Here is a 23,910-nt window from a genome sequence, read left to right on the forward strand (position 1 = left end):
TTCTTTTGAGTTTTATCATGAAAATTGTGCTTTTAAGTCGTCCTGTGTGGCGCTACTCTTTGCTTTACAATTTACGCTTCCACATTTTATACTTAAGACTTGATGTCTTGGTTATTTTTAAAACTTTAACTGTGGTGTTTGATATAACTAGTGATTCCGATCATGTAAGTTCACACCCTCTGACGGTAAAATTCCGTTAGTGGATTTTGAGGGTGTGACATTCAGGGACTCAAATCGCCAAACTACCAAAGCTAAAGGGGTGTTTTAAACTGATGGATAACCCTTACTTTTTCCACCAACATCCACCTAGTTTGACAATTTTAACCAATCAAAATGCATGCATAACTCTTATGGGTAACCTTTGCTTTTTCCACTATAAATACAAATTCAATGCACCCATTTTTGTTGCTCATTCTTCCTCAAAACTTTCTCAATCTAGATCTAAGTATTCATCTTTCAAACTCTTGATAGTTTGACTTCTCAATGTCAAACTAATGCTAATCTTTGTTCTAACTAATTCTTGTTAATTAAAGCTTGTTATTATAGTTTGTTTAAAACATACTTTCCTTGTTTCCTTGGCTTTCCCTTCTCCGGCCATGGTCGGTGTAGGTGTATTGCTAGGAAAGGCTACATGGAGGACTATTATAGTCTTTGTTAACACTTTAAATTTGTTTAAGCTTATTATAATTATTTAGTTTCCAAATAATTTTAATAGTTCAATGGTATTTGGGTATGTGGAAACCATCCTCAGTTTCATTCCGAGTCAAGGACCGAACCAAAACCGAACTTTTGTTTAAATACTTTACTATTAACATGTTGTATGTAAAACTTGAGTATTATCATTTCTAAGTTTATTTTTATGAGTTCTATGATATTGGGTATGTGGTAACCATCATCGGTTTTATTCTGAGTCAAGGACCGAACCAAGACCGAACTAAACCGAGTTCACTCGCTTAAGACACACTAGTTGTGTTTTGGGCCACCGAATCTCATATTTTCTTTAAAAATATATTATAAACTAATTTTAATTGTTTTCTCAAAATACTTGGTATGTCGGATCCAACTTGATCTTATAAAAAGTTTGGACCGACAAAGCCAAACACCCGCTTAATGGACGGCGAGGTTCTTCTCAATAGAACTACACACTTGGTTAAGTTTCTTTTGATTTCATTGAGTTATCTCATAACATTTATCACTATGGAATCTCGGCTTCGGGCTTGACCAATTATCAAGGCTCGAACTGACAAATCCGAACACTCTAAAATCTCGTCTAGTATCTATATCTATTTAACAAAGGGTTTTGCAATATCATAATTATAACCAAATATTTACTTAACAAAGGTTAAGTAAAACTAATGAATAGAATACCGAGACCCGATTTTGAGTAAACTTACTTTTCAAAAACCATTACTTTAATTTCTTATGTATTTACACTTTAACTCCCAAACTTTAATTATTAATCTTACTTGTCATGTTATTTTACTTTAAAGCTTTTAAGACTATCTACTAACTCAAGACCCTTTTTAATCTAGGTCTTGCTCGTTGAACTTACCTTTCCATTTATTCTCAAACTAATCCTTCAAGTTACTTATTTCATGTGAGTACATTTTATCCCCCGTTTTCCTTTTTATACTTTTAGGGGGGTAACATGCATACTTATTCAAAACAAGAATGACTTATAATACTCGATCCTCAAACCACAAACTCTAGGGTGTATGATACTTAGAATACTTGCTCTATTGTGTGTGATATGTTTCATATGTTTTACGTGCACAAGTGTTTATTTTGATGTTGTTGTTGAGCCTCAATAAGTATAATCATACACACCCCTAACTATCTTAGCCTTGTGCTAGGAGAATAGGGCCTCATTATCCAAGTATGTCGGTTGTTACCGATTAGAAAAGATCCTCATTTATTTATGATTTATATACCGTAATTGTTGCTTTTATTTGTAGTTTCATATACGAGTTGTGGATTTTGCCTCATATTATATATACTCAAAACTATGAAATTGCTCACCAACATTCGTGTTGACAAATTATATTTTATGCATTGTTACAGGTTTGATTATTGGTTGATTGGAGTTTGAATACGCTATTTTATTTGAGACCATTTAGGTTATTAGAAGAATGAACAATTTAAATTCTTGCATTGGTGTTATTTTGTATGAACGATGTTGTGTTACTTTTGATGATTAAATAAAGTGAATGAGTTGTTTAAATATTGTCACTTAAATAGTGTCTTGCGTTCTTGGGCAATCCGTTGCACCCCGACATGTTCCGCTGCCTTTGATCGGGGTGTGACAACTATGATGATCAATAGATCTGAGTCGATTGGTTTATTTTCTTTTCGCTTTTTATTTCATTTTAATTTAATGAGCACCTTGCTTAAAGCTACATATTGGGCCTATGTATCTATAAACTGCAGAATTGATAGAATATGTGCAAAGGGGTAAAATGGTCTTTTGTGCAACTGGGAAACTGGCGTTAAGTTGTTAAATGTTATGCCTTGATTGTTCGGAAAAAGAAGGCAAAAGAGTTTACGGCTCCAAGAGTATTCTTTAGTGTAGTGGGTTATAATCAAACCCAATATTAGAGTTCATGAATTTTGCACGTAGGTGATTCATATAATGGAATTCAAGTTAAATTGCAAGGCAAATACTTTTTTATGCAAGTGTGTTAGTAGTATATAGCTTAAAATGAATTGGTGGTGAGATTAGACAAAAAATTTGATCCGTGATGTGAAGGAACTTGATTACACTTCCATAAAAGTAGTTGTAATTTGGTCAGCCTGTATAGCTTAATGTTTAGTGTGCATATTATAATCTTATCGTATTGAATGTAAGCATTTGATGTAATCTAATTCAAAAGTTGGGTGGCTTTTCAGTGGTATTTGATTTGGAAGTACAAATGATGTTTAGTGCTTGGCTTACTCAATACACACTTTGGATAGTTATACAAATTGTTCTAATAGTTATGTTGAATATTTCTTCTCATTTATGTTTTGACTAGTGTTAGCGTTTACAAACGTTTATGGTATTTTTTTCTCTTTCAAATACACACACGTTCTCTCTTTCAAATACCCGCGCAACGCGCGGGGTATTAAATTCTAGTTATTTATAATTATGAAACAATTTTATAGTAAAAAATATAAGCGGGTCATTGGTCTCACCAAACCCAGATATTTTTTTAAACTGAGTTATAACATTTTATTTATTTGTGAAACTCTTTCATCATCAAATCCTAAGTATACAATAAATAAATAAAATAAAATTTTGAAAATATATATAAATATTAGAAACAAATAATGTAAAACAAACTCGTAATACGGGATAATAAAAGCTAGTACTTACTCATTAAGTATTAATATCATCAAATATTTGATATGAAATTCTATAAAATAGGAATATATTAAAAATTAATATCTGTTTTTTAAAAAGATATTATTTATAATTATGAAACAATTTTATAGTAAAAAATAAGCGGGTCATTGGTCTCACCAAACCCAGATAGTTTTTATAAACTGAGTTATAACATCTTATTTATTTGTGAAACTCTTTCATCATCAAATCCTTCGTATACAATAAATAAATAAAATTAAAATCCGAAAATATATATAAATATTAAAAACAAATAATGTAAAGCGACCTTGTAATACGAGAGGAACAAAGCTAGTACTTACATAGTAAATTATTGAGTAGTTGCTTGATCATGCGATTATAGATGATTAAGCCGAATAAAATTGTAGTCTAGGAAATATGAATTTGATTTGTTTACTCGGTTTACTAAAAATATGAAACAAAAATTAATTTGGTTTGGTCCTGTTACTTAACCCAACGTCCCAACCTAATCCATACTTAAAAATATTATACGAGTAAAGTTAAAATATAAAGTACAACAAAAATGATAAGTGTGAAGATATTTATTCCATTGATCTTAAATTTGGATGATGAAGATTAATTTAAGATTAAAAATTGATGAAAAAGGCATGGGGTAATAACCCACTTATGATGACTTTCTCTCTTCACATGCAATGCACATGTCAATTCCTCAATAATTTTAAAACGTGTATAACTTTTTCATACGTCATTTTTTTAGAAATTAATTTTACCGTAATAACAAGCGTTTTTTCTTTAATATGAATATAATATTGTTATATAAAAATAAAAAAAATTGGTGGGTTTTTTTTATATTGCGTTATTTGGTTGTCCATTGTGTTTTTTAATTGAGTTGATATGCATTGTGTTATAGGGTTTTGGTCATTGTGTTTTTCAATTGTTACTCATATTAAAGATAAAAATTAAAACAACGATTACGTCATTGTGTCTTTGTGTTCAACATTTGTCTTTCTACTTATCATTGTGTTTTAGTCATTTTCTTCAACATTCACTTAATTTGAGAAAAATAGTGTTATGTTCAATGTGTAATACGTTCAAGTCATTGTGTAATTTGTAGTTTCCATTGCGTTTTACGTTTAAGGTCATTGTGTTATATGTATTTTACCATTGTGTCTTACGTTTTAGGTTATTGTGTTATCTATATCCATTATTGTGTTTTACGTTTCAGGTTAACGTGTAATATGTATTCATCATTGTGTTTAGTATTAGATAATTTGTTGGTATTTTTCATTACATTTACATATTATTATACAACGGTGTTATTGGTACCTAAATAAAAAACACAATGATGTAGTGAAAGACACAATAATAAAAAACACAATGACGAAAAAAGACACTATGGTAAGTAAAAAGACACAATGACGTTTTTTTACTTTTATATAACAAAATCATTCTCATATTAAAGACAAAAAAAACGTTTGTTATTATGATGAATTTTTTTTTTAAAATATATCATATGAAAAAAATTATAAACGTTTTAAAATGATGATTGAATTAACATGTGACTAGTATGTGAAGAGAGAAAATGTATTTGACACATGTCAATTTCTTATGAAATCTTACACTTTTCATTTTTGTTGTTATTTGTAGAATAACTCAACCCTTATTATATATAAGCATATAACGATAATTTCTTAATCCTTATATATTTCCGAACCCTATGAGAAAATCTTTAGCCCGGAACAGTAATAGTATATTGCTTTAAACCACAATGATTATAAGAACAACTCAAAGCCCGAAAACCATAAGTAAATGACACAGATTATTGTAGCTAGCTGAAGAAACAATAAATGCACGCAGGTTATTGATGAGTTTACACGGGACCGCGAGCTCGGCGCACCCGACGCCCCAGTCCAAGCTTCGTCACTGCGGGACGGAACTCAAGGCCACATACAATCAGGCCGGACATCGTTCCTTCATATATTACAAATTTCAAATTTATAGAATCATATTCCAAATCTATAGGAAGATAATCATTCTGCTCATTAGATATGAATCTCCAGACACAAACTTCCATCCATCCATCCATCCATCCATCTTCCCTCTCTTGAAGAACCTGATTAGAATCATCTATGTTCCACACCCTCGGGGATCTAAAATAAACAACTTCACTCCGTTCATTTCTACGCTGATGCATATCTCGTATTATCACAGGACAATGCAACCCACAACACTTTTCTGAAAGCTTGAACACTAGGTAACAACTATATTCTGTATTCTCTAACAACATTGTACTTTCGATCTTGCATTTGATACGAAACACTTGTGTTGATAAAAGCCCGGCCACCTTTTGAAATCCGGACTCAGTTGAGGGTTTCAAATTAAATCGATTCGCGTTATAAGGGTCACAAAAGGCCTCATTTGCTGAAAGCATAATAAATTGTTTCTTCTTGTTTCTCCATCGGAATGCTTTCAAAAGAGTTTGAGTGAATATGCTACAAATATCGAACGGAATATCATTAGTTGGCAACTCTTGCATCTGATCCATGCCTGAGTTTGGCTGCGGGACTTCTTGGACTGCCATTAAGATGTTTCCTTCATGTTTCACCTACAGAAATGTATCAAAGCATGTTATAACTAAATCTGTAATGTACAACATGTAATATAAACAAAATAACACATTTAAAGAATATTGTTAAACTTGCATTGTCGATGGCTTGCAACTCAACGCCTTCAACATATACAGCACGCTTTCCACAATAACATCGTGAAAAGCTCTTTAATAGAAACTCAAAGTCAGTACTATCTGATTCCTTGTTGTTCAAGAAACGATACAATTCAACCGTCATCCACTCATCTTCTCTCCATGTTGCAAAATAAGCATGTAAAGTTTCATCTCCCATTTCATAAGTTAGGTTCACATACATTCGTTTAGTTACTGATTTTCTTGGACCGCAAAATTTGAAGACAAGGTAAACACCGTAATTGACACCAGAAGATAAAGATTGACTTCTTGTATTTATTTGGATATTCATATTCGAAATATCCAACATCACACATGCTAACTATAAGATATATATAATTTACCTAACATTTGTGTCAATACGCACACAAACCTTGATTTTGGAACAGAAAGCCATTTGTGTGACCTGTGAAATTGGCATGCTGATGCCATTTCATGTCTTTCTCCATTACTTCCGAGTGAAAACCGCTGTTGCACAATACAAACAAATCAAATCCACTATCTATCATATGTAAAACAAACAAATAAAAATGAAGTAGAATTATATAAATTCATAAAACATTGTCTAATGAATTAAAACTTGTAAGAGCAAAATATGCATGGAAGGCAAAATATATGAGACAGTACCACTTTGCCATCTTGAATGAGGAGTCCTTTAGAAAATATGTCGTAAAGATCCTTTCTCTTTGCGGTAGAGTAGATCTCGGGGTTTTCTGACATCCGGAGTATTTCTTTATAGTCTTTAGGCAGTCTGGTCTCCCATATTTCATAATCTTCCTGTATAATAATTAAAATTAATTATGTCTCCAGTAAATTAGATTTCCTCATTACAAGACAACTATTTCTACTTTGAGAATAAAAATATATTCAACTAAAAGTAGCTTTCAAATAAATCATCAACTTCATTTCATCAGAACATATATTCCGTGAAACCAGTTGTTTAATATTGTAAAGATTCCACTGCTTTTTTTTTTTTTTTTTGCTTATTTTAAATAAAAATAGGCAAACGATTTACAATGAATTGGCAGGTAAACGGGCAACAAGCTGCGCCGCAACCCCCTTATTTTGTACTTTTTGTCAAAACAATGAGAACTTACTTGGTCATCCAACGCTTTCTGGAGTTGTATTACCACTTCACGTGCTGTTGGACGTTCTTCACTCTTGTCATGTAAGCATTGGTAGACAATATCTGCAAATGTAGCAAGTGATTCTGGACCAATTTGTTCTTTGATGCCTTCAAACACTATCTCATCAAGTTTTCCTTCTTTGTGGCACCTTTTAGCAAAAGGGCCTAAAGACTGACCAGTGTGATCCTTACAATCCTCTACCCATGCCAGTCTTCCACACAAAATCTCAAATAAAACCACACCGAATGAATATATATCTGATTTTTCGGTTAAGAAACCTTGTTGTATTGTGGGTCAAGGTATCCGAATGTAGTGTAAGCATTGTCGTTGACATGTTCCATGTCCTGATGTAATGAATCTAATGCAGACAACTCCAAATTAGAAATTTTTGCCTTCCAGGCATCATTTAGTAGAATACTAGAACTTTTAATGTCCCTGTGTACCACCTTCTTTTGTGTTACATCACCCTGATGGAGGAATTCCAATCCGCTTGCAACATCTATGCATATCTTGAGCCGTTTCCTCCATGTAAGATTAGCATCTTTTAGATATTTATCAAGACTTCCATTGGACATATGCTCGTAAACAATGATTTTCTCATCCATTTCGTTACAATATCCTACGAGACCAATGATATTGTCATGCCTACATTTGGAAAGAATGTTAAATTCTGTCCGAAAATGATGATCTCCTTGACCAAACTTGCTATTCCACCGCTTTGCAGCAATGGTGGTACACCCGCTAACATTAGAAGCACTAGCATGGCCTCGTGGAAATGGAAGTTCCCCTTTATATACCTTCCAAAATCTATCACTTCTAATGCAATTCTTTTCACTAAATTTTTCTGTGGCTGATTCAATATCTTTAAATGAAACTTGGAGGCTTTTCAGGGCGTTTTCCTGTAAACCATGAGACATTCAGTCGGCTTCATAACTCAAAAAAGAGTAAATTACAAACTAATTAAACAAAATTAAACAAACGCGTGAATAAATATAAGCAAGGAATTGCTTGATTTAATGAAATAACCAACTTCAATAGATCTATACTAGTAAAAAATAATAATTCTGGACACATGACATTATGAGATTAATTTTCACTATCAAATTCCCGCCCAAATCATTTCTCTTCAATTGATGGAAAAAAAAAATATTGGTTATAAATATATATTGATTATAAATTCAACATACCATATTAATTGGTCAATTTCCATTGATTGAATTTAATGTCATATATTATATTGTAAACATATTTAATATAAAAAAATATTAATATAATAACCACGTGTAATGAAGATATTTTATTTAAAATTAAAATATATATAAAAATATAAGAGTTTATGTTTAAAGTATACACTAACATTCAATTTTTGAAACATATTCATATTGAAGAAAACTATAATAATTTTTGTTAATTTTCTTTCACAAATATTCAGTCTTAAAAATCATAGACAAATTTTTGATTTTTTAAATTTAGCATAAGACTATTGTGATAGTTGAATAATAATGTTTTATAAGAACACTACACCAATTTTTTCAAAACTCTCCATTGCTGACGGAGACGCCACATGACACAATATGCAGACATTTTGACTACACATGATCTTATCATTTTAATTAGTTAAAGAAAAGTAACTCTTAGAGCATCGACAACGGGCAACATGCCCCGAGGTCCGATTCGATGTGGCAGCCGACGGACGCGAAAGGAGCCAGACGCCACCGTTGTGGAACATTGAGGAGTGTTGCAGGTCCGGCTCTGCAAACCTGCAACGGACATGGAGCGCCCCCCCCCCCCTCTCTTATACAAACTTGCATCATCTCCTTCCATCCATATTCAAGTGAAATCGAAATACAATTAGATCCATCTTCGTCTCCACTACGATTTGAACTATGGGTAGATTGATTTGTGTTCTCCGGCGATGGGTTGAATCTATAAATTTTCCGGCGAGAGGTCCGTGTAGATACTTTAGTCTTCAGAAATGAAAGGGGAAAAGCTGTGGTGAAGTTTCTCTTGGTGATTAGGTGATATACAGTTATACACTCATCAACACATTAATATATTATAATATTATATAGGTATATTTGTATTTGATTAAATATAAAGATTAATATAAAAATAAAGTATTTTTATCTATTAAATATAAATTGGTAGATGATGATGTGTTAGTTTGTGAAGGTTTGTTGTTGTGGAAAAAAGTGTGAGTTTGGTTATTAAGTTTGAGATGTGACGGTTTGTTGATGTTTGTTGTTGTGGATGCTCTTAGGACAAACAATTGGTTCTTTAGATAATTTATTATTGATTATACAACTTATAGTCGTCTTTGCAACCCTTATCAACACAATAACTAACTAAAAAATATAGCATAACCCGAAACCCAATTAACCCAAACCCGACAAACCCGAACCTTAATAGGGTTGGGTTGCGGGTCATATATTTTTTTGAAAAACCCGACTAACCCGACCCGAATAACCCAAAACCCGATCGGGTTGACCCCGATTAACACCCGTAGGTGAAACCATTACTAATATTTTGATGGGGCCTTTTTTGGCTACATGATAGTAACGTGACGGGGTTTTACTTAATCGGTGACGGCTAGGGTTTGGTTATTGTGAGAGATGCGGCCATCCGGCGGCTCGATTAGGGTGGAGAAGAGGGGTGGATGGGTGCGACTTGAAAGCGAGACCTAGGATTTTTTTTGGGTAGCCAATTATATATTGAATAGATAAAGCATTCAAAATAAGAGTAAGTGTAAAACAAAAGATGCAAAAAGATTTTATGAAACATAAGTTGTAAGAAACGTATGCTTGAATTCTGTAAAAGTAAAAAAAACACGTTTCGTCATGTTTGCAAATATTGATTTTCTAGTTAACAAAATGAATAGAATAGTACATCATCTAAACTTAATTCATTTGAAAGACTATTTCTTTTCTACTGTATATGATGATGGAAAATGTTCATCGATAATAATCACATACTTCAATGCTAATGAAAATAGGAGAGCAAATTGGGTGTGGAGTCTTTAACACCGACTAGAGGATGTTTACCCGAGCAAAGGATAATCCAAGCAGAGGATAATCCTGAGCAGACATTATAATCTTGACCAGAGGTTGTTCTATAGCCTAGTCAGAGCAAAGGTTAATTGGGAGCACCTAATAGAAAGATGACTAGTTGTGGAGAGTGGGTGTATATCAAACCGATCAAACCACTATAAAACTCTTGTGTTCATCTTGTTATTTCAGATCAGTGTGTGCGGGTATATCGTGTGTTGTGTTTGTGTGATTATTAACCCCTAAAATTGAAGGCTGAGCATAATACTTAAAACAAGTTTCATCATGTTTGAAAATATTGACTTACATGAAACTTTAATGCCATCTCAAGTTGCTTGATCACAAAGTTCATTGTAGGACGCTTAGAAGATTCTCCCAGACATTGATGTGCAAGTTTTAAAAATGTATCCAACGAATCTTTATTGAATCCTCTATAATTTGAAGCAAAAGCATCTCCATCAGTTTCTTCCTTGAGCTTCGGATCGACTATACTCACTATGGTTCCATCATGCAAACATTGACGTGCAATGGCTGCAAGCCCTTTGTCATTTTTTACTATGTAAACTGGATCATATGCTACCCTTCCACAAAAGATTTCAAAAAGCACAACTCCAAAAGAGTATACATCAGATCCTTTTTTCACTTTACCTGTTTTTCATATTCTGGATCCTCATACACTTTGATTTTTACTTCTTGATTTGTTGGGTGTAACTTGGAGATCCCAAAGGAAGCAATTTTCGCCTCCCCCTTCTTGTCCAACAGAATGGTTGCACTCCTTATGTCGTTGTGTATTATCGTTTGCAGGTTGGCCATTTTGGTATGAAGGTGATCGAGTCCACGTGCAATCTCAAGGCACATGCGTAGACGGTGGGTCCATGTAAAATTATCCATGTTATCAACGTTTTTCAGATAGTCATCGAGGCTTCTGTCGGAAGCATTCTCGTAGACAAGGATCATTTCATCACCTTGGTCACAAAAGCCAAGAATAGAGACTATGTTGCGATGCTTATAAGCACGCATTTCAAGTTCTGCAAAAAATCCTTGTTTTGCTTTCCCTCCTTTTCTATTAGTGATGCGTTTTATAGCTGCAGTGATGTGCTTGTTCGATGGTTCACCATTATTCTTCCCTTCTGTTGCCAGTGAACTATAGTTGCCTAAATCATCAAGCTCAGCTCCATACACCATACAGTGACTGTCTAAACCTATACAATATGTTTCAGCAAAGTTCTCTGTAGCCAATGCTAGATCACCGAGTCGAAACCGCAAGAGTACCATGGTTTCTCCCTGCAACATTGTGTGTTAAAATGAATAAGAATGATGTACACCCGCTGATAACGAAATTAAAAGGGAACTGCCAAATTTAAAATTATGTACAGGGTTTGGTTAATGTAAAAAGGGATCTTGACTTAAAAAGTATGATGATCGACTAACAACAGATCAAGTGATGATAAATATGGTTAAAATATATAAAAATTGGTGTTCCATTGATGTTAAAAACTAGACTTTAAAAACCCCTACAAGAAAAAAGGATTTTTTTTACTCTTTTGGAATTGTTCTTTTTCAAATCTATTGTGCCTGGGAGACTAGAGGGCTTTGAAACTTTTATTATGAATACAAATATAAATTAATATATGTTGTGTACTTATCTACATATGAAATACAGGTTTGTGACTATGTATGCTTAAAGTATAATTTAATTCTGCCATCCTTCTAAAATGCTAATGAGCACAATATGTTTAATAGAGATCTTGATGTGCCAAAAGAATCTTGAATATAAAGAGAAATATTGTAATATTTTAAATGTTGACTTACTTGCAAGTTTAAAGCATTTTGAAGTTCCTCGATGACAGCTTCCATGGTTGGACGCTTCGCTTGAGTTTCTGCCAAGCATCGATACGCAATTTTTGAAAATGTGTCAAAAGAATCTTGATTGGGTCCTCTATTTATAGTAAATAAGTGATCACCATCTTCTTCTATTATTTTAGGATCTAACAATTCCTTTAATGTTCCCTCGTTGAAGCGCCGCCTTGCGATGGGTGCAAGCCCCATGTTATTTTCACCTAGGTAAATTAAATCATAGGCCACTCTCCCAGATAGGACCTCAAATAAAACTACTCCAAAGGAGTAAATATCTGATTCCCTTTTATACTTGAACGTAGTCAAATATTCTGGATCCATATAAACCTCTGTGCCTGCGATAGTTTTTGTGCAGATAGTACTAGCTTGTTGCTTCATAGGATGGAATTTAGAGAGACCAAAGTCAGCAATCTTTGCGTTCATGTATTCATCTAATAATATGTTCTCACTCTTTATATCTCGATGTATAATCCTTGGCTTTCCCTCCATGTTGGTGTGAAGGTAATTAATTCCATGCGCAACATCAAGGCAGATTTGTATTCTTTGCGCCCAAGTTAGATTAGTTGTTTTACAAGTGTATCCCAGATAATCACTCAAACTTCCTTTAAAAGCGTACTCATAAACAAGAATCATTTCGCGAGCTTCTCTAGAAAACCCAAGTAGAGAGACTATATTCGGATGCTTACAACTGGTAAGCAATTCAATTTCTGTTAGAAACCCTTGTTTACCTTGCTCATCTGCTCTACTAAAAATCCGTTTGATAGCTACTGTTTTGTTTATCTTGGGTTTGCACTTTCCTTCCGATGATGACAAACTTTGGGTATTGTAAACATCAAGGTTTGCTTTGTAAACTATACCATACTCACCAGACCCGATAGAGTAACCTTCATCAAAATTATTTGTTGCTAGTTTTATTTCGCTTAGTGGTATCTTCAAAAAGTCCATCTACAAAATAATGCGGTTGGTGAGAAGGGGGTATTGCAGCTTGTACATCCTTTTAAGTTAATAAGACATATAAAAGAATGATGCATCTTTGCAGACTTTAAAAGTTAAAACCGAAGTTTATTAAAACAAAACATATATATCCACAATCACAAGAGCACCATTTTAGTTTAGTGTTGTTGGGTACGCGGATCTTCTATTTATCCTTTTCATACAATTATTTTGTTCAAATATATGACTTTGTATTAGATAAACATTAAACACACTAAAAGGAATTCAGATTTAGTTAAATGTGGTGTCCATATACGTACGATAGTGAAAATCAATTTTATTTACCAGAAACACCTTAATATAATATAAAGAAAGAAATTACCTTCAAGATGTTGGATGATGTATCTTCATCGGCTGCTACTGAGTGTTCCTTCAATGCAAATTACCACAATGAAAAATAAATTCTTAAACATAAAAGTGATTATGAGAAAAAGAAGAACAAAAGAAACAACAAAAGTATGGGCTTACAAGATTTTCATGTTTCCATTGAAGTTCCAACACCTCCTTAAGTTCTATGACAATCTGATCCATAGTTGGACGCTGCATAAGTTGTTGATTCAAGCATTTATAAGCCAACTCTTTGAAACGGCTCAACGACTGTGTGTCCATTTGTTTCTTTAAACTAGGATCAATGATCTCATCTAATTCTTCCTCAACACCATAACTTGTCATCTTTGGTTTCCTTCCACAGAGGACTTCAAGAAATAACACGCCAAAACAGTAGACATCATATTTGGGTGTCAATTCGTTGGTGTCAAAGTAGCTAGAGAAGAGAAGGCGGTGCCTCCAACTTTGAGGATATTTTGTGGACAGCTCGAACCCATATATCTTGGGTACCCAGTTAGTATCTAAAAATACTTTAGAGCTACTGATATCACAATGTATGAGATCATAGAGGATGTGATTCAATCCCTGTGCAATGCCTAAACATATTTGAAGTCTTTGGGACCATGTGAGATGTGGAGTCCTTAGATGTTGGTCAAGAGTTCCGTGAAATATATCCTTGTAACTGTAAATGACGACTTGCTCATTATTCTCACCACAAAACCCAAGAACAGAGACGATATTCTTATTTTGCCCACTCATTGAGATCTCCGTTTGAAACCCGTCTCCTTGTCCACACGTATAAGCTAACCTCCGTACCCAAAATCTCTTTATCTCCTCATTCACCGAGAGTTGTCCTTTGTACATCTTTCCTAATGCACTTTCCTTGATGAGATTTGTATCAGAAAAGTTGTCGGTGGCCGATAGTATCTCCTTATGTTTGAATCTCTAAATTGCAAAGGAACATAATTAAGGATTTAGATTAATCAGGGGGTGATTTTTTTTTCAAACCAAACAAATATACATAGCAAATAGGTTCAAAAGGGAACTTAAATTATCAGTTTAGACTTCGGGTTTAGTTCAGCTTTTTGGGATTATGCCATTATGGTTAGGTTTTTTTTTTTTTAGGTTTAGGTTTTCCGGGTTTATGGTTAAATTATTTTTTTAGCGGGAGGTTGGAGAGCTTTTTTACCTAGATTTGGGGGGGGGGGGGGGGTGGGCTTAGTTTTTAAGGGCTTTTTAATTTGATAAAATCATTTGAGATATTAATGATCAAAGAACACAAAATTTGCATCGTAAGATTAGATGAACGGTGTAAGATTGAGTTCCTCAATTCATCACTTTTTTGAAAGTTCCCCAATGAACTCATTCATATATATATATATATATATAGAGAGAGAGAGAGAGAGAGAGAGAGAGGATCATGAGAGAACTTCATTTTATGAAGAGAACTAGAGAACTAATAATAAAATATTTTTAATTTAATTAAAAAATATTTTTAAAATTTTTTTCTTTCATCCTTTTTATATGTTGTTATTCTTCACCACAAAAAAATATAAAAAAAATTTAAAAAATTAACGAGTAATGCAATACACCGACTTTTTTTATAATGCATATGTGCAATAGTGTGCATTTTGATATTTTAAATAGTGTTGAATAACATATATATATAGTTGTTTGTATTGTATATTTGCAATAGTGTTATATTATATACAAAAATTAAAAAAAATTGATATAGTGCATATGTGCATTATGTGTTTTGCATACAATTATTAGTGTCGTATTTGCATATATTCGATAGTGTGTATTGGATAATACAATTGTGTTGTATTATATACAATAAAACACTATTGTATATATGCAATAGGCATTAGTGCACATATGCACTACAGTACTACACCGACAAGTTTTTTTTTTTAGGATAATATCATCTTATTAGGAGGAAAGAAAAAGAAATCACAAAACATTTTTTTTAAAATAGTTAAAAATAATTCTTTACTAGTTCTCTCTTTAAAATGAGTTCTCTCTAGCTCCCACCCATATATATATATATATATATATATATATATATATGCGTGTGTGTGTGTATGTGATGAGGATCGTAAAAGAACTTTTTGAAATTCAGAACTTTGAGAATCATTTTAAACCCCAAAATCCTTTTAAAAAAATTATAAAACGAAAATTTTTAAAAAAGTAAAAAAAAAACAAAACGTTTATCTAGCACCCAATTTCAATAAAAAATATCGGTCATACTAAATTATACATATATGTATAATATCATTTAATCTCAATTACATAATATACACATATGTACATTATCATGTATCTTAATTGTACATATGCATATAAAAATAACATATATATATATATAGGGTGGGGTTAAAATAAAAGTAGAGTGTGTCTAAGAAGTGTAAGAAGTAATCTGATGTGTTAGATATGTTGATCTGATGGTGAATATGAAAAGTGTGTTTATTATGCGGTGTGTTTTATTTTAGTTGTGGTGTGTTTATTGTGCGGTGTGTTTTATTAGATATAGTGGTGAAAACACACTTTCTACATTTTTTAGGAAAAATCTACTTCTTATTATAACCTTACTCTCTCTCTCTCTCTATATATATATATATACCTATATGTATATACGTGTTTATAAGTATTATACATATATGTATAATTTAGCAAAATCGAGAGTTTTTTTATAATGAAACCGTGATGCTAGATAAACGTTTTGGCTTTTGCATTTTGTTTGGTTTTTTAATTTTTTTCGCATGTGTGGTCTAAAATGGTTCTCAATTACCAAATGGTTCTCACACGATCTTAATATATGGGAAAGTTAATGTACAAATTAAATTAATGTTCTAACTATGCAAATCAAGTAATGTAATTATATAAAAGTAGTGTAATTATGTAATTAAATCGTAGTAAATCATAGTGTAATTACATTATGCTATAATTACTCTACTTGATTATCACTATTAACATGTTAATTCAATTTGTACTAGGTTAGTAACTCGTGTATTACATATACCGAAAAATAATATAATGTCAATAAAAAATATGTTTATATATTCGATACAATTTATATGTGAATAATGCCTAACAATTTAGTAAGTATAATAATTTCTCATAAATGAAATTATACATTACACTAAATATAATAGTGACAAGGGATTAGAACATAAATTGTTCATAAATGAAATAATTCAATGGAAAAAGTTTTCATCGGGTTTGAAATACCGGTTGTTTCAACAAACTTGTTTTTGAACCAAATATGAACCGGAACCGCTCGTTCATATTAACATAAAACTAAAAATACATGAATAATGAATTTGAATTTTAAGTTATAAAATAATATTCTTTAAGATAACCCGTTTCAACTCAAACTCATTCTGATCATAACTCCTTTTTACCCGTTCGTCTTGATCTGAACTAATTTGATATTATTTTAAAACAATTTGTTTTGACCCGAACTTATTTTACTCAAACAATACATTGATCTAAACGTGTTTTGAACCAAACATGAACCCGGCCCGCCTGTTTAATTTAATACAAAGCTAAGAATACATGAATAATGAATTCTATTTTTAAGTTATAAAATACTATGATTTAAAACAACATGATTCGACCCGTATTCATTCGAATCATAACCCTTTTTGACACACGTATTTTGACCGAACCAATTTAATATTCTTTTAAAACAACCCATTTCAACCCGAACACTTTCCGTTCATAAAATGTTTCGAGCCGAACTAATTATACTAAAAAACCATTAACCTGAACAAAATATTAGCCTGATCCGCCTAATTAAATTAACATAAAAACTAAGAAGACATGGGTAATAAATTAATCTTTGTTTCTATATATAAACTTTTATTATGTAACATTGTAGCTTCTGCATTTGTTTTCGAGAGTCATGCAAAACAAGAGGCTGAATCTTACACACACACACACACATAAATAATCATAACCATCTTGTAGTTGAAACTGGTCAAGCTTGTTCACTCACATATAGAGAAACGACCTTAGTCACAACAACATTGGTTATGTCATTTGCCGACTATGAGTGGACTGGTTTTGTCCATCACCGGATAATCACAACTATATAAAAAAAAGTCAAAAAGAAACTTTGAGATAAACAAAAAAAATAGTATAAGGGCAAATTATTTGCGAAATATAATGAACTGTTTGATAACTAAGTGTATCCTTGAACCTAAAATATATCAAACTGCTATATATCTTTTCAACTACGCTCCAATTATCTATACCCAAATGTAGTCAACTTGTACCAGACACTTGTGACATGTAAATTTGTAATACATCCGTCAAAAAATTCAGTCAATTGATCAAGTTATTAACCATTCTTTCTTAGGTAATAACTTAATTGAGGTAATTAGAAACTGTAAATAATATAATGTTAAGAAAGTCATAATTGAGGTAATTAATACATATTAGATAGTATAAATACATTAACAGTTATATCATTTAACATATAAATTTTTTAAATTAAAGAATGGAAATTAAAAAATTATTTAATGGTGGGTAAGATGACACATATGACTGTTCAAAGGGTAAGACCCGACCCTTTTACCTAATACCCTATCCGGATCCTTTACCCTTTTAGGAAGAAATGTGGACCCGAGACCCTACCCTCTAAACAATAAAAGGTCGGGTATAAATAAGGGTTTCAAGGGTCCAACCCCTTTACCCTGGAAGGAAATAATCACATCTCATTTTCTGCATCTACAAGTTGCATATCTCATATATGACTTTAATACATGACTAATAAAACAATTATACTTTCATTTAGTTACATAGTAAAGTCTAACTTCGAACGTCTATCAACTATTTGAACTCATGCAAATAATATTCACATTCACAAATTACATGTAGAGAACAATTTAGTGATTCCCATATATATGTTTCCAATCAGTAGTATGACCCTTTATTCTTTTATTTTTCTTAGTAGTTGGGAAATTTCAGATGAATCATATATGATATACAAATATATCCTAAATTTCAAATTAATCACGAATATGATGTATATCTATCTAGAAACTAGTAAACGGGTCAAGGGTTTGAAAAATGGTCGGACCCTTGGAACCATTTTACCCTTTAAGGTGAAATTTAAATACCCTTAACCCAACCCATACTATATATTCGGGTCTAATTAAGATTTTTGTGAGTCGGGTAACCGGGTTTCAAGGGTTCGACCCTTATCTTGCTCACCCATAATAACACACCGCTAGTATACTACCGAATTTAACCGCATGTCAAGGTTGGTGCCTAATGCGGTGATACTGAAGCCAAGCGAATCAAGTGTTACATCAGAAGAATGTTCGCGTCTCGGTCAAGGCTAGTAAACATGCTACTTTTGATTCTGCTGTGGGACTCGCAGAGATGGTTTACGACTTGGCGGTGGACGAAGTGGTAGTGGAAGAGAAGAATGATAAGAAATGGGTCGCTCCTGTCAGACGACTCGGTACTCAGATGTGGAATCCTAGAGATAAGAAACAGAAGGTGTGGGAGAAGAAGTCGTGTAAGACTTGTGGGAAGATGCACGCTGACGAGTGCAAGTGGGGTGTTGGAACGAATGTTTGTCACAAATGTGAAAGGGATCATGGTGGGGAGTGTAGGGTTGGATCAAATGTCTGTTACAAGTGTGGAAAGGTGGGGCATTATGTTCATGAATGCAGTGAAAGCCCGCATGCTACAAATGTGGTAAAACGGGTCATATGGCAAGGGAGTGAACTGAGGGTGAAGCTGGAGGAAGTGGGAAGAAGGACGGTGACCAATCTAGGCTGAGGACTATGGCCTATATGCTAACTCAGGAGTAGGCTAAGCAGATCCCAGATGTTGTGGCAGGTACGTTTCTAGTCAACGCTATTTCCGTTTCTGTGTTGTTTGATTCAGGTGCAAGTAGAAATTTCATAGCTACACCATTTAGTATGTTAGCAAAAATAAAATGTTGTCGTGTGCCTGAAACCTTCATAGTAGAAACCGCTAGTGAGACCTCGGTTAGGATAACAAGAATTGTTAAGGATTGTAAGATAGAGCTAGAGGGACGTGAGTTCCCTGTTACCTTGTATGTTATGACCTTAGGAGGGTTCGATGTGGTTTTGGGAATGGACTGGCTATCTGAGTTTGAAGCTCCGATAGTGTGTAAGAGTATGATAATAAGGTTAAAATCCTTGGATGGTGGTACGGTGACGGTTTATGGTGATAAGGAAAGTTCATGGCTTAATGTCATTTCGATGATAAAAGTTGAAGGATTGTTAAGATGAGGGTGCGGTTCCTACCTACCGTATGTTGTCAAAGCTATGGCCGAGACGAAAGAAGCGAAAGATGTTCCTGTTGTGCGGGACTACCCAGAATTGTTCCCTGAGGATCTTCTGGGGTTGCCACAGGAGCGAGAGATAGAATTTCAAATAGACTTAATACCGGGAGCACAGCCTGTCACGAAAGCACCTTACCGCCTGGTGTCGTTCGAGATGAAAGAATTGATGTCTCAACTGCAAGAATTCCTCAAAAAAGGTTTCATTAGGCCGAGTGTTTCCGCGTGGGGCGCGCCAGTGTTGTTTGTTAAGAAGAAGAATGGAAGTATGAGAATGTGTATAGACTATCGTGATTTGAACAAGCTTACGGTGAAGAACATGTATCCGTTGCCAGGATTGAAGATTTGTTTGATCAACTACAAGGTCCGAGTTGATTCTCACTAATAGACCTTAGATCATGCTATCATCATATGAAAGTGAAAGGGGCAAGCATCCCAAAGACAGCGTTTCGGAAGTGGTATAGACACTACGAGTTCCTCGTGATATCATTCGGTCTAACAAATGCTCCTGCAACATTTATGGACATGATGAATAGGGTATGTCTCCCGATGTTGGATAAGTCAGTTATCGTTTTCATTGATGATATACTGATTTATTCGAAGAGCGTGTCTGACCATGCTGAACATATAAGGAAAGTATTGGAGATCTTGAAGAAAGAGAAACTGTATGCCAAGTTTTTGAAGTGCGCATTCTGGTTGCGTGAGGTATAGTTTCTAGGTCACGTGATAAATCCTGAAGGGATTGCCATGGACCCATCTAAGATTGAGGCTATAATGAATTGGAAGACTCCGCAGAACCTGACTGATATGCGCATCTTCTTAGGGTTGGCTGGCTATTATAGGAAATTCATCAAAGGATTCTCCAAGATAGCCGCACCGTTGACCGGAATGACCCGGAAGTCTGTGATATTCAATTGGGGTAAGTTTCAAGAAGAGGCTTTAGAGGAATTGAAGAAAAGACTCACGCACGCTCCAGTCCTTGTTCTACTCGATGGTGATGAGGATTTGGTTGTTTGTACTGATGCTTCGCATCGTGGGTTAGGTTGCGTGTTAATGCAACGAGGAAAGTGATAGCTTATGTGTCCAGAAAGGTGAAAGTTCATGAAAGTACTTACCCGACACATGACTTGGAGCTAGCAACAGTAGTGCATGCCCTCAAGATTTGGAGACACTACTTATATGATACTAAGTGCACTATTTACACCGATCATAAGAGTTTGAAGTACTTCTTCAAGCAGAAAGAGATGAATATGAGACAGAGGAGATGCTTAGAGCTGATAAAGTACTTCGATTGTGATATCAATTACTATCCAGGTAAAGCTAATGTGGTCGCTGGCGCGCTAAGCCGTAAGAATGAGGAAGTCATTGCAACAATGAAGTCTTATAAGTTGATCATTAACTAAGATCTCTTCAAAGAAATCATCAAGGTGCAGTCTGAGGTGCTTATGGATAAAATCTATTGCTGCTGTGAGTATTGTTGACTGGCTGTTGTGTGTATCTTCTTCTATCTCCAGCTATTTTTGAGTACTAAAGTTTATTAATATTTGCTAGTTTTGTTTTAATTCATTCAGGTTGAAAAATGGCTGAAAGAACTGTGCGAAGAGTTAAGTGAACGACTGCAGTTAGATCTAGAAACAAATAAACGAGTTGCACATACACTTACTCTGCATGTTAATGCATACAAGGTTGTTATTCTTTCTTCAGACTTCAATCCCTTTTCTTGGCATTTTTTCTTTTTCTTTTTATACTGTTTTGATCATTCAATTAGAGGTGGCAATCATGACCCATTCTTTGGAGATTGGGTTGATTTAGACAAAATAAACATGTGGTATATAGGTTCACTTTGGGTAATGGTTCAAAATGGATCACTCTTATAAAACTTGTTAACTTAAATGGGCTAACACTTTTATATTAAAAAAAAATATAAACATGTTTCTTTTGATACTTTTTCTGTGTAACAGCTCATTTAAAGTTTAAACTGATCTTATTTTTTGTTAGAACTCGTTATGATCTGAACCCAAATTGATAAAAAAAGGTCCATTTTGACCTGAACTCATTTTGCTCACAATCCATTTTAATCCAAGCCTAGTTTACTACTTTTAAGAAACTGCCCGCTTTGACCTGAACCTGTTTTGACTTGTCGAGTCGTTGCCCAACCAAACCAAACCCAACACACCCGTTCTTCCAGGTTTACATTTAATGTTGTTTTTGCAGTCCACAGATACAGATTCACAGAAAAAGTTCCCTTCTAGGTCATGCCCTTTAAGATACGGAGCAGGGAAGATTCTAGAAGATTCTGTAAATCTCTTCCAAGCTGCATTACGTGAATTCCTCGGGTCCTATACGAATCCTGCCGATGGCGGCTGGGGAATTACTAATCTTTCTGTTTCAGCCAGCAAAATTGTTGCTGTACCGTCAGTAAGAAATGCCCTTATTATTATAATAATAATAATTATTTTTTAAAATTCTAAAAGTGAGATTATATTCACTAAAAGGAATCTTTATGTTTGTAACTTTGTATTGGCAGGGGACTTCTTCAATCACGAAATACTTCCATGGTCAAGATCGGTTTCAACCTTCATTAGAACCGTCTGATGAAAAACTTGCACCAGAAGATGATACTTTGTCACCATCAAGTTGTAAATCTTTCTCATAATGGTTTTTTCTTTTATAATTAATCACCCATGCTAGTACACTAATTACTTTTTTCATTTAATTGGACCGAAAACCATTCAGCCTCTCATCAAACTGAATGTGGCGGGCGACAGACTCAAATCACACATGATACTTCCACTTTTGACCAAAATGAGACCACATGTAAAGATGATGTATGTTTGACTTCAAAACATCATGAACCACAACCAAGGTTATCTCAGAAAGAAAGTAATATTAACGAAGGAAAACAATCGAATGAGCACAAAAGGAAAGCAACAAAAGAAAAGGGAACATCTTCGATTCTGAGGTTTCTCCAAACTAACTCATGCTCTTCATCAAAGCAAGAAACAAGATGTTTGTCATCAGGTATCAGACTTCATTATTATTTTTCATGTTTTACATATTTTAGTGTTTGAAATGACTGTTGTTGATGTACTGATTGAAGGAGTACAATAAGAATTGAATATAGAGAGCGAGGCATTAACCGAAAGTCAAAATGCACGAAGAGCAAATACATGGCGTTACAATGCAGATGAAATTGACCAATCGGTGGTTGAAGAGTTGCCACCAGAAATACAGGAAGAGGTTCGCACGTGGCTTCGGCCTCAAAAGCAAGCGAACACAGTTAAACGAGGTTCTAGCATTTCTCATTATTTTTCCCCTGATAGAAACTAACAGACATATCTTTAAGAAAGAAAGTATAGTTTTATTTTACTCTATTTTAAAGTGTTTTATATGTATTGTTGAAATAGTGTTTGATAGATAAGGCTCTATTGAAAAGAATGTGTATCTTGATAACTTTAATAGTGCATTTTAGCCATTAGTGTCCGAATCAAAAAAGACGTATCCGTGTGTTCAACACACAAAGGCAAGAACTTCCAACATAAATCCAAAAGAAATGACCAAAACGAAGAGACGTATAGATTCGTTTTATTTTAAAATAGCAAAGACGATTATAGCCTTTTTGGTTTTTCAAGAGTAAAGGCTTTGCATGTTGAAGGAGGCGTCTCACTCCATCCTAGTTCCCCGACCTAATTTCTCAGTAAAAACTTTTGCCAAAGACTCGAGCAAAAGACACAAAAAGTATCAAAATCCTCGGTAGAAACTGGTAAAAGTTCTCCGGATTCGGCGGGGAAATACCCAAGACAAACCAAGGGACGGTATTCTTGGCAAATTCTATTTTATCCTACTCTTTCCCTGGCCCTTTAAGCAGTCCCCCCGTCTTATAAAATCACAATTAAGTATTTTTTACCAATCAAAAAGTGTAGTGAGATAAAGTATTTGGCCGTCCAAAACACTCGATTGAAATATTTTAACTTGTATTTTTTTTACCAATCACAATTAAGTACACCGGAGACCTCAAAAGTCACTAGTCTTCTTTCTTAGTGTTTGGCCGTCTATAAGTCAATCACTTTGTTATGACTGATGATAACGTTTCCTTGAAGTAATTATTGGTTTAATCTTGAAATTAAACTTTAATTAATTTATAAAAAAGTAATTAG

The 23,910-nt window shown here is 33.8% G+C and overlaps 2 protein-coding genes and 1 long non-coding RNA gene across 3 annotated transcripts; 1 reads left to right on the plus strand and 2 right to left on the minus strand.

The window, feature by feature from the left end:
• Positions 1–6,448: 6,448 nt before the first annotated feature.
• Positions 6,449–8,003, minus strand: LOC143568583 (uncharacterized). Its single transcript, XR_013141591.1, has 3 exons — positions 7,178–8,003; positions 6,708–6,857; positions 6,449–6,548 (listed from the first exon to the last, which is right to left on the minus strand). It is a non-coding gene; the product is annotated as an uncharacterized LOC143568583 (long non-coding RNA).
• Positions 8,004–10,560: 2,557 nt separating this feature from the next.
• LOC143568584 (receptor-like protein kinase FERONIA) lies at positions 10,561–14,053 on the minus strand. Its single transcript, XM_077054706.1, has 4 exons — positions 13,570–14,053; positions 13,424–13,471; positions 12,064–13,053; positions 10,561–11,535 (listed from the first exon to the last, which is right to left on the minus strand). Exons 1-4 carry the CDS (start codon positions 13,771–13,773, stop codon positions 10,891–10,893), a joined length of 1,887 nt encoding a protein of 628 aa, XP_076910821.1. The 5' UTR covers positions 13,774–14,053; the 3' UTR covers positions 10,561–10,890.
• A 4,766-nt stretch (positions 14,054–18,819) lies between these two features.
• Positions 18,820–23,065, plus strand: LOC143568591 (uncharacterized). The gene is made up of 6 exons (XM_077054709.1): positions 18,820–18,939; positions 21,325–21,438; positions 21,968–22,171; positions 22,281–22,389; positions 22,490–22,774; positions 22,854–23,065. Exons 1-6 carry the CDS (start codon positions 18,820–18,822, stop codon positions 22,862–22,864), a joined length of 843 nt encoding a protein of 280 aa, XP_076910824.1. The 3' UTR covers positions 22,865–23,065.
• The last annotated feature ends 845 nt before the right edge of the window (positions 23,066–23,910 follow it).

Source organism: Bidens hawaiensis, unplaced genomic scaffold (genome assembly GCF_021521415.1).
Source record: "Bidens hawaiensis isolate Kalapana, Puna unplaced genomic scaffold, B.hawaiensis_p1.1 tig00024015_1, whole genome shotgun sequence".
NCBI lineage: Eukaryota > Viridiplantae > Streptophyta > Magnoliopsida > Asterales > Asteraceae > Bidens > Bidens hawaiensis.

Excerpts from the sequence above, each read along its gene's own strand:
- LOC143568591 (XM_077054709.1), top strand. The coding sequence starts at position 18,820 with ATGGTTTACGACTTGGCGGTGGACGAAGTGGTAGTGGAAGAGAAGAAT. Across the intron at positions 18,940-21,324 it reads CTAGAGATAAGAAACAGAAG|GTTGAAAAATGGCTGAAAGA; the intron begins GTGTGGGAGAAG and ends TAATTCATTCAG. Across the intron at positions 22,390-22,489 it reads TGATACTTTGTCACCATCAA|CCTCTCATCAAACTGAATGT; the intron begins GTTGTAAATCTT and ends AAAACCATTCAG.
- LOC143568584 (XM_077054706.1), bottom strand. The coding sequence starts at position 13,773 with ATGACAAGTTATGGTGTTGAGGAAGAATTAGATGAGATCATTGATCCT. Across the intron at positions 13,472-13,569 it reads AATGGAAACATGAAAATCTT|GAACACTCAGTAGCAGCCGA; the intron begins GTAAGCCCATAC and ends TTTGCATTGAAG. Across the intron at positions 13,054-13,423 it reads CATCATCCAACATCTTGAAG|ATGGACTTTTTGAAGATACC; the intron begins GTAATTTCTTTC and ends ATTATTTTGTAG.